The sequence below is a fragment of the Chlamydotis macqueenii genome, chromosome 2 (assembly GCF_036417535.1).
Source record: "Chlamydotis macqueenii isolate bChlMac1 chromosome 2, bChlMac1.mat, whole genome shotgun sequence".
Lineage (NCBI taxonomy): Eukaryota > Metazoa > Chordata > Aves > Otidiformes > Otididae > Chlamydotis > Chlamydotis macqueenii.
This window is the reverse complement of record NC_141557.1, coordinates 36312991-36326905: the sequence shown is the minus strand read 5'-3', so window position 1 is coordinate 36326905 and position 13915 is coordinate 36312991. Positions and strand designations below refer to the sequence as shown.

Genomic DNA, 13915 nt, shown 5'->3' with positions numbered 1-13915 from the left:
CGCGGCCACATTCACACCTGCCCTGCAGTGCGCGCTCCCACACCATGCAACACGGCCACACGGCTCAGCAGCATTCCCAATGCCACATCTTCCCCTGTTTAAAGAAGGGTGTTTCCTCCAAAGAAGACATATAGCAAGAACCTCATTGTGCGCAGCATGCCAAGCCGACATTTCGCGGCAAAGCATCCTTAGTACTTTTAAGCTATCTCAAACCAACAGAGCAAATTCAAACTTAAAAAAAAAAAAAAAATCTATTTCCATGACCAGCTTGTTAAGACAGTCATGATCATATTGTCCTCATTATAAATCAATTTAGCATTAATTACAACGCTCAAAATATTTTCCCTAAGCTTATTCTGTCCCTAAAAAATATTCTGTCTGCTGAAAAGCATTTGGCTGACAGTGCATTGACTAAAAACTCTGAAATGAAAATTGGAAGACTGACAGCCTAGAAAAAGGCTGTCCTAATATTTTGGAATACCAGCTTTTTGGCAAGAAAAACTATATAGAATCAGACAGTGTGAGAGAGAAAATGCAAGACAGAGCATCCTAACTGCTACAGAGGGACCAATGTTTTCCAAGTGTTTCCTTGTGTATCCTGCAAGCTCCACTCAATTTAGATAATCCAGTAAAAGGTTCAAGTGTAAGGCCACAGTATAGCAGTAAAATAAACTATCTGGAACCCCTAAATTTTAGGATATTATTAAGTTGATTGACTCATCTGGGATTCATCAACTTGAACTGTTTATGTTAAAAAGAACCCATCGTAATTTTTCACTGAGGAACAAAAAAAAAAGGGCAAGTAGCATGCACATCATTTGATAGCTTATTTTTCACAGCACCTATTTGACTACACGTAGCTGCGTTTATTAGTCCAAAAGCTTTTTAATTTAACACTGGGGAAAATAAAATCATTCTTGATAGCATTAAAGATCTCTTTCAATAGAATAAAACAGGAAGCATATGTGTAATGTAACAGAGACCAGAAACGTTCTTCTCTGAAGCAGAATTTTTATACCGTCAAGGTATGTGCAGAATATCAGCTCTTATTGTCACTTTTCGTGTTGAAGGACTCCTTGAAGGCTACAGAATTAGAGCATGTACTTTTTTAGCTCTTTATTGAAGAGATGGAGGGTATCTCGATCTTTAATAAAGAGAGCTTCTCTCCCAAGAACTTGCTAGGAGTTTGAATTAATAAGGAATTAAGTTTCATCTCAGCCGTTTTACTAAACTTTGGAGAAAAAGGACACAATGCCACTAGTCCCCGAGTGCCCTCAACACCCATTGACTTTGATGGGGATTGAGACAGGTCCTCCTCTTAGTTGACATAGCACCTTGCAGAATTAGGTCCCCTCCTCCTAAAAATTTATTTTTCCTGCTAGCCACCTGATTTTGATTTTGCTTTGACCAAAGATGAAATTCATGTGGATCTTTTGGTGCTGACAACCTCCCTGTCAAATTATATAGTGACTTCTCATGCTAAAACTTGTTTGTTTTCACACCATCATCACTGATGATCTCAGCACAGCAGCGCTCCGAGAATAATGGTTTAGTCAAAGTCAAAGCCAGCAGAAGGAACATAAGACAATGTGTGCTTATATAGGGCCTACATAAATAGTGCTTTTTAAAAATGTTTGGCAATGAAATAATAGTTGTGGGTTTGTTTCATTTTTTTAAATAAATTAACCTCTGGATTGTTAAGGGTCTGAAGAATCCTTCCACGACAGAGTCAGTTATAAAGCCCAAAACTTTTCATTATATCCTTCCACAAAAGATTTTATGCAGAAGTTGCCTATTGTGTGCCATTAATAAACAGCTATGGGCTATACCCTCACTCCACACAGCTTCAGAGAATTCAATGGAGTTGCACCCATTTCAAAAGTTACATACATCCTGCGTCAAATGAAGAAAATTGGAAGCAAGTGTACATGATTAGGGCTGAGGGAGGTGGGGGTTGTACACTGCACGCTGTCCATTTATCACTCTTTATTATGTTTTCTTATTCAAAATTCTCTGTTGATTGCTGTTTAAAAAAATCAGAATAGCTCAGGCAGTGATAAGATTTTTCCCAATTTCTGAAAGACTTTGCTCTCACTTGCAGGTCAGCCTGGGAACTGTGCAGGATACTCAAGTGGCTTGGTCCTTGCTTTCCAGTGCTGCAAACAAATACTTCAATTTGTTAAAACTGCAGGGCTACGCCGCCTTCCCACTTCTTTCCCTCTCCATCTCTTTTTTTTTTTTTTTTTTCAAAAATGAAAAACACACCCACAAAACTCCGCAAATAAAACATAACTGAAATCTAAGGTGTTGCTTCCAATTCACAACAGTATTGTTAAGAGTGAAAATGCACATCATATTTCGGAGCAAAATTATATCCTGCCATGTTTAACTGAAAATGTTGGTCGGCTTTTCATCTACGTTGTACAAGCCTGAGGCCAGAGTGGTGACTGTCACAGCCAAAGAGACACAGACAGATAGATGATGGAGAGTGCAGACTGCGCACCCCCACATAAAGCGCGTGAGAGGAAGGAGAGTTCATGGAAGGAATATTAATTGAGCACAAAATAAGCATTCTCAATATCCCCCTGCCCCCTTAAAAAGTAGTCACAGGATGAGGAGAGCTACAAACGTGTTCATCTTGGGGAAACAGCCGTCCTTAATGTGACATGTCAGGCTATGACTTTAATAATGGGATTTGCACAGCGCACAACTGATAGGCTACGTTCAGAATAGACCCCGTGAATCTAATTTTCTTCTCAATGAGTGTTATAGCTGTCGGTCACTCCAGGGCTTTCAATAGAGTTGCTCCAGATTTGTATCGGAGTGAGTGGAGAATTAGGCTCTACTATGATATTTTTTAAATCCACAATAATGTAATTCTCCTCACCCGGTCACAAAACCCAGGGCTCTTTTGATCCTTACTACTTTCATAGAAAGTTATTTAGAGAAACTTGTCTTTTAAAGATTCACATCAAAATAGTTAAATTACTGCTTTCTCTCGCTTTTTGTGATCAACCAGCAATTACTCAAATTTAACCTATTTTCATGCTTGAGGCCATGCACTGCTTTATTTGTGCTGAAGAATGAAAGAGCAGTATGGGAACTGTAGAAAGTGGTTTAGTTTTTACATTATTCATTTTTTCCCCACTGTCTTTTTAAAATACTTTTCCATTGCTCAGCCAGTAAAAAAAACCCATACATTGACCTTATTTAACAACAGATATAATATAACCTTTAAGTGCTACACAGATACAGTTAAGGATATGGAAGTGAGAAAAGAAGGAAAATTCCTTAAGTTGTTTTTAACTACAGAATCTCTTTTTTTCCCTCGTTGTGCACACTCTCTGGGAAATGATGGAAGTCTCTCAGATGTTGATCCTGATCTCTTCAACCTTAAAATAAAAATTCTCAAATGCTCCCCTGTCCTGTTATCACCAGCAAAAGGAACTTTTTTTTTTTAAGTCACAAAAAGAGGAGGTCGATGTGGTGGTTGAAATCCTTACAAACCCTTAACAAAGTTTTCTTCTTCCTAAAACATTCACTCAGTAATGAAGTTAAACAGTCGGTAGTAAAAGATACTCCTGAAAAAAAAAAAAGCAATTGATTATCTTTTTCCTACCCCATTGCTCAGCTTTTAGTTTCTTCAGGTTGTATTTTACTACCATTCCAAAAGAAGTTTCCTATCAGTTAGGTATTGGCATGCCCAAATTTCTAATACAGACAGTCTTGGTTTCTGGACAAGCACAATTCCAGGCTCATTGCCATCACACACTCAGGTCACCTTTGAAATTCCTGCTGGGCTTCTAAAAATATTTAGTGACAAACTCATTCACTAATCTGACCAAAACCAAGAGCAAACCCAGATTAAACCAATTGGCTAAAATCACTTCTGAGTGTAGTACCTACGGAGGCATGAATTCACAAGTTCAAGCTCCTCACCTAGCAAACAACTATTGCTATTAAATATAACTTTTTTTAAAGTTAAATAAGAGGTGTATTTGGATTGGGAATGATGGTAGACCAGCTCACACATGACTGAATTACTGGCAGTTGGTTTGTAGCATCAATGCACAAGTGACCTACCAAAATCATCATCCATATCTTGGAGCACTCCGCTGCTTACTTAGACAGAATACCACTCTACAGGTAATTGCCACACCAACTCAGCACTCAGAATAGAAAGATTTAAAGCATAATAAAGGAAAAAAAATAGAGAGAGAGTGCAATATGGTAACATCTCAGTTTAGTGCTTACTGTTGTAGCCACTTCACACAACGTAGCCTAAATCCAATCTCAGATTCCGTTTATTGTGCTACAGAGCCCCCTGTGTTGAGCATCACATATTAACTAGCATTACTTACATTTGGCCAGAAGTAAAAAATTCAGATGTTAAATCTAGGAACCACTGCTCCAGGTTAATCTCCCACATGAGCCAAATTAATTTCTGAGTACTTGCAAACAGCTCAGGAAAAAAAAAAGCTGGCTACGAACAACGCTGCCTTACATACAATGAAAGAGTAACTGAAGGCACAAGTCCACAAAGTAAACAGGTAAAAAAAGCCACTTCTTCCTCTAAATGAGAGGGAAAAAAAATCAGCCTAATTAAACACATTTCTCTGATAACTCTTATATTAAATTTAGACAGTGCATTCAAGGATGGTCAGGTTAAGCTCAGCACATGCTTGAACAGAAAACTTCAAAACACACAAATATACAGAGATTGGAACCAAGCACTTCAACTGCATCAAAATGTTCACTGAGTGGTGGCACCCAAAGACAAGGCCCTCGGGAAGGCAAGAAATTGTGAGGAGAGCAAAGAAAGACATTTGAGAAAATACTGCAAAGGACAAAAAGGGGATAGAAACTATTTGTAGAGTTTACGTGGGGTAGAGAGCTGAGGGTGAGATCAAATGATGCCCAGATCCAGAGTTAGCAGAGGTCTCGGTACCCTGGTAAGAGTAACGAAAACATTCAAAGCCAAAGAAAAGCCAAATCAGCTCCTGATGTTGGCAAAGGTAACAGAGGATTTGTACTATTTTCCCCCAATTAAATTCAAATCTCATTCCTCCTGGCTTCTTCTAAAGGCATTGCCGTTTCTATCACCTGCTGAGTGGAGCTCTCTGCCCAAGTGGGGCTGCACCCCACACCTTCAAATCACCTTAGGTGGAAGGGTGTCACAACAGTGACATGGGCTGTCTCAAAGGATGAGATTATTAAAACCGCACACCTAGACAAACACTGCTGATGACAATGTTTTCAGGCATTTATTTTGAAGTTGTGTGCGGGGCTGACTTCTTGAACAAATTCTAAAAAAAAAATATAAGACGGAAACAAGAACCAAAAGCAAAACATCTTTTAAGCTAAGGAAATTGTTGTAAGCTTTCAATGTTTTACTTTGAAAATCCTACAGCCTTCAGCAAAATCCTTGGAAAATCTCTTTGTGTTTATAAAATAGCATTTGATATCACCATCTAGAAACCTACAAACCAGGGCAACCAATCCTTTCTAAACTCTCTGAGGGCAAATAACAGCTGCATTTCCCATGTGACGGCTAGTAAAAAAAAATGCTGAATCTCAGTATTTTTAATTACAGAGTAAAATAACACCTTAGTGAAAAATAGTAGCCATACTATTATTTTAAAGTGTCAGGGTTGCTCCTTCAACCTGAGCCAGAATAGGAGGAAACAATCAGTGCACAAACCACCAGAACAGCTCCTTGGATGTAACAACACACAACAGCTTATCTGCTTCAACAAGTATTTTCACCGCGTCACTGAAATAATTATTTTATGTCCGTTATGCTGTGCTTGTTATGTACACCTGAGACAACTTAAATAATTTCTTTGATTTTATGTATAACCAAAAGAAAAGTATTTCCATAACAGTATTTTGTTTTTACATGTCAAGTCTACAAAAGCTGGTTTCTGTACTTACTGCTGTAATATGGCTAATGTTCAAATAAAGCTTGATAAGATATTGTCTGAGATCATAGTTTTGTCTATGTCAGAAAATACAACACCTTAAAAATTGTAAATTAGCATAGTAATATAAGTTTTGGTAAGAAGAAAAAGTGTTTTCATAGTTCTTATTCCAAACTGTTGCTTTAAATTTGCAATCAACTTTGATCATTTCTCAAGGAAGAAAAATGCAATAGCCCTAAAAATACTTTTTTAGGGCTAGAAGCCTAAAGCCCTAGAGCATTATAATTTGCAAAGCAGAATATATCATTTAGCTAGAAATTGGGGGTAGAGGATTGAGGGGTCAAATAGCATGTGGCGTGGAGAGAGGGAGAGGACAAATCCACAGTAATTTTTTGAGGCACTGCAGAGGGGCAACGAGCTACCAAGCTGTCTGATCGGCCCTGGCATTAGTACTTACGACTGACAGAATCTCAAAGCATTTTAAATATTTCCACTAGGACTCCTAGGTATTTGTTGCAATAAGAGTTTATACAGGAAAGAATAAGCCAAATAAGCTATCTTAATTATATATGTCCATCTATTAATTTGGTTAGTGTGAGGTAACCAAACCAAAGCAAAAGAATCACCTGGACCTATGAAGCAGAACTGAAAGACCTGTTGCTTTATACACATATCTGTGTTTCCAGCAACTGCGTCTACTGAGTAGAGTTTTCCTGTAACAAGTTACAAGAAAAGTCAGTATTTGCAGGCCTTGAGAAAAATTACCATTTTGTTCCAATAATAAATCATATGGTCCTTAATAATAAATGAAATGCTTTAAGTAGAAACAGTTTTGCTCTTCTTTTGTCACAAAATCTTGTCCAGAAATCATTTCCTCATAATAAAGGGTTCATAGGAAAGATGGTCACTGGAATTAAAACCAAGCTTGAAAGACAGCTAATAATACATAAATATAGGTATAAGTCCTCAAAGCAACAAGTTTATAGAAAATCCAGGAAGCTAACTGGACGACAAAGATTAGAGGAAAAGTCTTTGATTAAATAAATTGGTTTAAAAGCAAGGACAACCTTGCAAGAACTTTTCTAATATTTAAGATCCTCATGCCTTGATTAGGAGCACAGAGACAGGTTTTAAAAGGGGGCCACAAGCAGACAAGTTAATAACCAAGTTTCAAATCATTCTGCGAGTCTTACTGAGCTCACAGAGATTCTGCCCACACAAAGCTGAAAAGGTTTAGCACGTAAAAGCTGCCTTCTGAAGGCACGGTGCGATTGCCTCTCTTATCAGCTCCAGAGTGAACTCCAGCTCTCGCTGAAACAATCTTTTACAGGAGAGTCCTCTGCGGTGCACAGGGTAAATATAAGCGATTGCAGCGTATTTCAGGTTCTCAAAGTGAGAAACTGAACATCAAATTAAAAAGTACCTATTACGCTTCATCTGTGAAAGTCGTTCTAATAAATGGCAATATAAATAAAATGACATGTATAATCTCACTTCTATCTTTTCTTTTAATCTATATACATAGTTTGCTTCCCTTTACATTCCCTGGGTTAAATTAGCAAAGGTAGAGTTCAACAAAACTAAGCTGCACTATTAATGCATATTTTGGTGAGGGGGAAAGGGTTCTGACTGTTCTAAAAGTGCAAAGTTTTTAAAACACCGCAATTTTAACTCCTGAAAGAATGCCATCCAATATTCAAGAGTGGCAGACAGAGCTTATTGCCATTTTTGTATGCTATTGCAAAACTTTTTTACTTTAAGCATTGGTCTGACTACTCCTAACAGCATCCAATTAAAGATGTAACAAGAGGAGCCTACAGTAGTTTCTTTTCCATGCCATAAGTTCATTATTTCTATTTCCTGTATCACTCAGGTTTTTCATTTAAAGTTTTGAAACTTTGATGATCTCCATAGATGCAAACAAACATAAATCCCATGCTAGCTAACGGGACGGCAGAAACGTTCCCCGGTCTATGGACAGCGTACAAATCCCTTCTCCACAATCATGCATGATAAAGAGTAATGAGAAATCCCCAGTTAGTTATCATAAAAATAGACTCCTTACCATTTTCTGTAGAGTACAGTCAGGTCCAAGTTGTTTTGTTCAACCACCACACCAACTGTTCTTTCTTTTTAGTGACTTTAAAAAAAAAACAACCAACTCTCTTTGCCAGTGATAGCTGAGGGAAAAACTCCTGAGAGCTTTCAGGCTTCAGTAATTAAGGTCATCAGAACTGTAGTTCATTATAGTATAAAACAGTTCAATCAGGAGTTACGTCCCAGGTTGTAGCTATTTGCCCCTCTCTCGTTCTCTCCTCCTTTCTCTCGCTCACCGTTTCTTTCAGTAAATGAGACTAATTTTTCCAGTAGCCTTTAACTCACTAGCTCAACTGACGTGGAAAATGTGACTACGAACTCGTAGCACCGTCTAGCCTCCAACCCAGCACAGCTTCAACTTTGTTGTAAGTGCTGAAGGACACCTAGCAAGCTGCTACTTGCTAGGTTCATAACCCAGGACTATATAACCCCAAAGAACGGGACTGCGCCATCTAGTACGCTGCCAGCAGGCTCTGCTCTGCCTGTTGGGAGCGGATGCCTCGGGATGTAGGGCTTTAGCACTTGGGAATGTTCAGTTTCTTAAAGATTCAATTGTGGGGTTTTTTTTTTTAAATAAAATATCACTACTGAGATAATCCACATCTAGTGGATATGGGAAAATTTAGGCTATAATAGCGCAGTGAACTTCTACATCTATCTTTGATTTACAAGATAAAAGCAACTTTTAAATTAAAGAGCCTTTCTGCTAATAGAGCTTATTATGCCAGAGACAGGAATGATTTTCCTAGAAAGTTGTCCCTGTGTGCATGCCTATTATCTTTGCTTTCCCCCTTCCACTAATGAGCATTTATCTAAAGAGCCTGTTAATCCTCTGATGTGTGCTTCTGGTCAGAGGTAACAGTTTGAATAAAACCACTAATCACTTATCACTAATCACTGATCATTAATCACACTTTTCCCTAGTGCTTTGCGACCTGTACAGCTCCCCTTAGGATTAAGGAGTCACAAATAAGCATTTTAGCCATTTTTTATAAAGAATTTCAAGCTTTTGATACAGACAACCTCATTCACCACATCAAAGTTACAAAATACCGAGCGGGGACTTTCAACACCGTACACTTTTCTACTGAAAATAAACCATGCTCTTATGAAAGTGTACCTCCTTCAGCAAAATCCCCCCCCCTCTAAATTACGCTACATTTTTTACATTCGGCTCTCACCTTCCGCCTCTCAATTTTCTTTCCATCCGGTTTCTGGATTATTTCTGCATGACAGTTTCTGACAAGAAAGTTTGCCTCCGCCACTGTTATCGGACGCACCGCTGCTTGCCCAAATGGCCAGGCAAGGGAAGGCTGGTGCAAGCCAGCGGGTGAGCACCTCTCTGAAAACTGCACGGTCTCAAGGAAAGCCCAAGCGAGATGCTCCGCAGTTAATTAGTCTCCTTCCGTTCCGGCTTTAATTTCATCTCGCTAAGCACTGTTTCTTACTGATAATATATGGAAATCTTCTAATCTTGCTGCTTAAGATACTCTAATATCTGTCTGGATTTAAAAAAAAATCAAAAAACATATGGACATTTCGCTTTCTTTTATTCCTACTCGCATTTTGAACGACCTCTCTCTCTCCGATTGTAAAGTTTCTATTAAGCCCTGGAGATGAAGGATCACTCACCATGCTTGGACATAAATAATAGAGGAGGCAGAGTTTAGCAAGTATTCCCCTTACTCTCCTGAAGCTCCTAGCGTCCTGAAAACTTCGCTGGGGAGAGAAAAACCCCTATAAGAGAGGACAGTGGCGGGGGGAGGCGGTGCGCGGAGCTGAAGATGGGGGGGTGGGGGAGATGAGCGGGGCAGCGGGGCTGCAGAGGGGGGACCTTGTCAGCACTCTTCCCCCCCTCCCACCCCGCCCCGCACCCCACGGCATCAGAAGCGGAGCATCAGCCACGCACCGGCCCGCAGCATGACGTCAGGGCCGGGAGCAGCCCGGCACCCGGGGTGTCTCACGGAGGAAAGCGGCCGCGCATCCCGCACACCGCTCTGCGCACTCCGCACTGCCCCGCGCACCGCTGCGCTGCCGCCGCCGGAGGGTCCCGGCTCGGCGGGGAGCCCAGGCGCACCGAGTCCCGGCTCGGCGGGGAGCCCAGGCGCGGCCGCGCAACTTGCCCAGAAGTTTAGGGGCGATGGGGAGAAGGGGCGGCGGGACAGCGCGCTGCCGAGCTGTCACTGCCGACTGCCGCCGGGGCGGGCGGGCAGAGGCGTGGAACCGTCCAGCCCCGCCGTGGGAAGTGGGGAGACCGCGGCCCCTCCGCCAGCAGCTGCCCACCCCGCTCGGGGCAGCGGAGAGCCGGGGTGCTGCCTGCGCCGCGCGCCAGCCGCCCCATCCCACCCCATCCCATTCCCACCCCATCCCATCCCGGGAAGCGGCGCGCAGAGAGTTCCCAAACTCCCCGAGGTGCGGGCAGGGAGCCCGGCAGCCCCCCCCACCCTGCCGTGCCCGACCCTCTGCGGGGCGCGAGGGTCGCGCACGCCCCCTCTCCCCGCGCCTCCTCGGCGGGGCACCGGGGGAGGGGGACGGCAAGATCCCCGCGCCCGGCAGCGGCGCGGCAGGGACTTGCGCTGCCGCCCGCGGAGCAGATGCGGTAGCGGAGGGAAGATCCCCCCGCCGCCGCAGGCTGCCCCTTCCCCAGCTGCTCACCCCCGGCGCTGCTGCCCCGCTCCGCTCCGTGCTGTGCCGAGCCGAGCCGTGCTGTGCCGTGCCGTGCCGAGCAGAGCAGAGCCGTGCGGCGGAGCGCGGGGTAGGCTGCGCGCCGCGCCGGGGCAGCCCCGTATTTTTAGGAACTTACCGCCCGGCGCGGCGCGGCGGGGACGGGACCGGCAGCGCGGCCGGAGGAACCACGTTGGACTGAGGGACGGTTACAATACGTTCTATTTAGAGCAGCATTACATCACCCTCCGTGACGTCACGTGGGATTCCTGAACTTCTAAATCATTGCGGTCCGTGCCGGGCGGGCGGGAGGGTGAACGGGAGAGGGGGTGGCCGGGCGCGCGGGGCGGGGGCGCGGCCTCGCTCGGGCCCGCCCCCGCCGGCGCGGGGAGTTGCGGGGGGGTGCGGAGGGGCGGAGCGGGGGTGAGTCAGCCTGGAAACAATGTCCCGCCTCCCGCGGCGGGGTCCGGCGCCGGGGGTCGCCCAGTGGCTTGAAGTGACGCGCGGGCACCCGGACTCCCGGACGCGCAGCCCGGGAGAGGGCTACGGAACTTGGCTTGCCGTGTCCGCCCGGGTCGGGGATGGCGTTGTGCGGGGGCTGCCGGCCCCCTGCTCCCGTCCCCGGGCCGGCAGCTTGGCAAGGCGCGGCGGGGTGGGGCTGGGGGCAGCAGGTCCTCCGGTCGCGGGTGTGCAGGGGGAGGGCGGAGAGGCCCGCGCTCAAGTGGGGGTCAGTTCTGCAGCTTCGAACTCTTTCGTTTGTTTGGGGTTTTTTAACCTAGAAAATGGCTAATAAATAACGCCATGTCCGATTTTTTTTTAACCTCCGTTCCGAGCTGCAGCCCTGCGAGCGTCCGCCCGCCCGGTCCACGCGTGTCCACCTGCTCGAGTGTCCCCAGTCCACGCGTGTCCACCTGCTCGGATGTACCCGGTCCACGCATGTCTTCCGGACAGGGCTCGGGTGCCGAGGCGCTGTGGCAGCACAGTAGTAAAGAGTCTTAATGATATAATCAGGTATTTCACTGCTTTTTCAACCCTTAACACTCTGCATCTAGTTGACAGCGTGTCTGTGATTATCCGGGACGATGACCAGTGACAAGTTTATTATTCCACCCTGTAACTACTTCGGTGCTTCCTTTTCTGGGTTTTCTTGTATTAAGAATAATTCCTCAGTTGCAGCCTGATGCTCCTCAGCGGTGCATCTGGGTCTGGAGGTTCCTCCAGCACCCAGCTACCCACGCTGTAGTTATCCAGGAGATAATTTTTATCAAAGACATGCATGGTAATTAACTGGATTGAGCTGCTGATTCATGCCGGGAGGTATGACTTAATTTCGAGGCGGTGTTTTAGCACCTAAGCCTGGGCTGACTCGTGAGGAAACCTCAGTGTTTCGAGGCAGGGTCTCAGAATCTGCAACGTATGGCTCAGTTTGGTTTTTCTCTGATACTCCATTAACAGACAAGAGAGTAATATAACATGTACTGCCAAAATCAGGAAGTACTTTATAAATGGCAACAATACAGCACTTTACTCCCAATAATCCCATTCTTTCCCAGGTTTATATTAGGCTAGCTAATAGTCACCCTCAGCTTTTAACAATTCACTGGCACTCAATGCAGGATTTAAAGCAGATAGAAGCGGATCCGATCAGTGACTGATGATAGGGTTTGAACTCATTTAACTACTTAGGATAAGGCTCGATGATGCTGTCACTGTAAGCCTTCGTCTTGTCAGGTATTATCCTTGGAAACTGCACACTGAGTGCAAAGTGCCTTACCTCTAAATGTCCTGAAATTATAAACTACAGAGATGACTAAACTAATAAATGCAGTTACTTCTGTCACACAGGAAGGATTTTAACACACAGAAAGGCTGCGGTTATTTAAGGCCATGACAAGAAGATTTAAGTGCGGGAAGCAGCTCTGCATCTCTCATTGAGATTTCATCATACAATTTATGTACTCACACTTTTTACAGACGCACAGCCAGAACTGTGGCTGATCAATGGGTCTTCCTGGGGTGGGCACAGCATTTTTTTTTCTCCAGGTTCTTCAATGAGACCAAACTGGAACTGGCAATGGGGAAGGCAGATGCCAGTCAAGGATAGCAGGGCCCAAATCCCCCAGGTACCTGTGTAGTAAAAATCAGTCAGGCTGAATTTGACACAGACAGAAGCAAACAAAATCCTAGGTGAAGTGTTAGCCATACTTTTATGTTATCAGTCTAGCAGGGATACTTTCTTATTAATTATATTGTAGAACCCATGACTTGTACACAGATTATAGTGAGCAAATAACTGGACCCACTTTGGGTGTGCACTGGTCTTTAATTTAACCAATTTTGTTTAATGTTTCTGACTTGAATATTCTGCATGTCCTTCTGCCCTGTGCAGCATGTCGTGCAAAAAGACATCGTAAAAGCAAGACGAACAAGACCGCCACATTAGTCAGATCAGTAACTTTACATGCCGTGTACCCATGTGGACAGATCTCTACCACTTCAAGAGACAGGCAGCTTGCAGCAGCGGTTTGTGTGTGTCTGCCGCTGGGCAAGTGGTGACAAATGCTTTAATAGGTGGTTACGTGGGCTTTCGCTGACAGCAAAGAGGTTCTGGATTCCTGAAATGAGTCTCAAGTCCTGGGGGAAGACTCTTGACTCTTGAAATGAGCTGTAGTCCTGGCGGGGAATGAGTACAGAATAAAGTCAACGGTTTCTCTCTGGTTGAAATCTGCTGCAATATGTGTCACATATTGTTGCTTTCCCCCATGCCCAGCTTCTGCTTCACTTATCACCCTCAGCTCCTGTTGCTCTCCTCCCTCTTCCAGCTTTCTGTTTTCCTCTTGCCCGTACCAACCTTCTCTCCATCCTAAGGCAACCACTCTGATCTCCAAGTGGGGATGTGAAAAGGAGCATGGAGAGACGCAGCTTTGTTTTGCTGTATACGTTCACTTCAGTGTCTGGTTGCTGAGCAGTTTACAGAGGACAAAATGTGTCCATCCCTCCAGCCTGAGGACACCGGGCAGAGAAAGGACATTGAGAAAACATAATTGCCGAATTCTTTCGCGATGCAAACTGTGGGGTGATGATAGGACAAGAGGAACTCCCCTGCCTGCAAAGTTGCTGCTCTCCAGCTGAGCTGATGTCTGTTTGCGTGTTGTCACTGCGAAGAACAGCTCTTTAATATGAACTCCTACAAAGGTGGTTTAAATTACCATATTTTACTCAGCAAACAAGGA

The 13915-nt window shown here is 44.2% G+C and overlaps 1 protein-coding gene across 1 annotated transcript in view; it reads right to left on the bottom strand.

Moving 5' to 3' along the window:
* CREB5 (cAMP responsive element binding protein 5) overlaps nucleotides 1-9732 on the bottom strand; it is a 259728-nt gene extending 249996 nt beyond the window's left edge. The window contains exon 1 of the mRNA XM_086742589.1: nucleotides 9651-9732. Within this exon, the coding sequence (XP_086598715.1) occupies nucleotides 9651-9653 (3 nt within the window). The 5' untranslated portion in view covers nucleotides 9654-9732. The remainder of the gene's footprint in view (nucleotides 1-9650) is intronic.
* Nucleotides 9733-13915: the final 4183 nt, after the last annotated feature.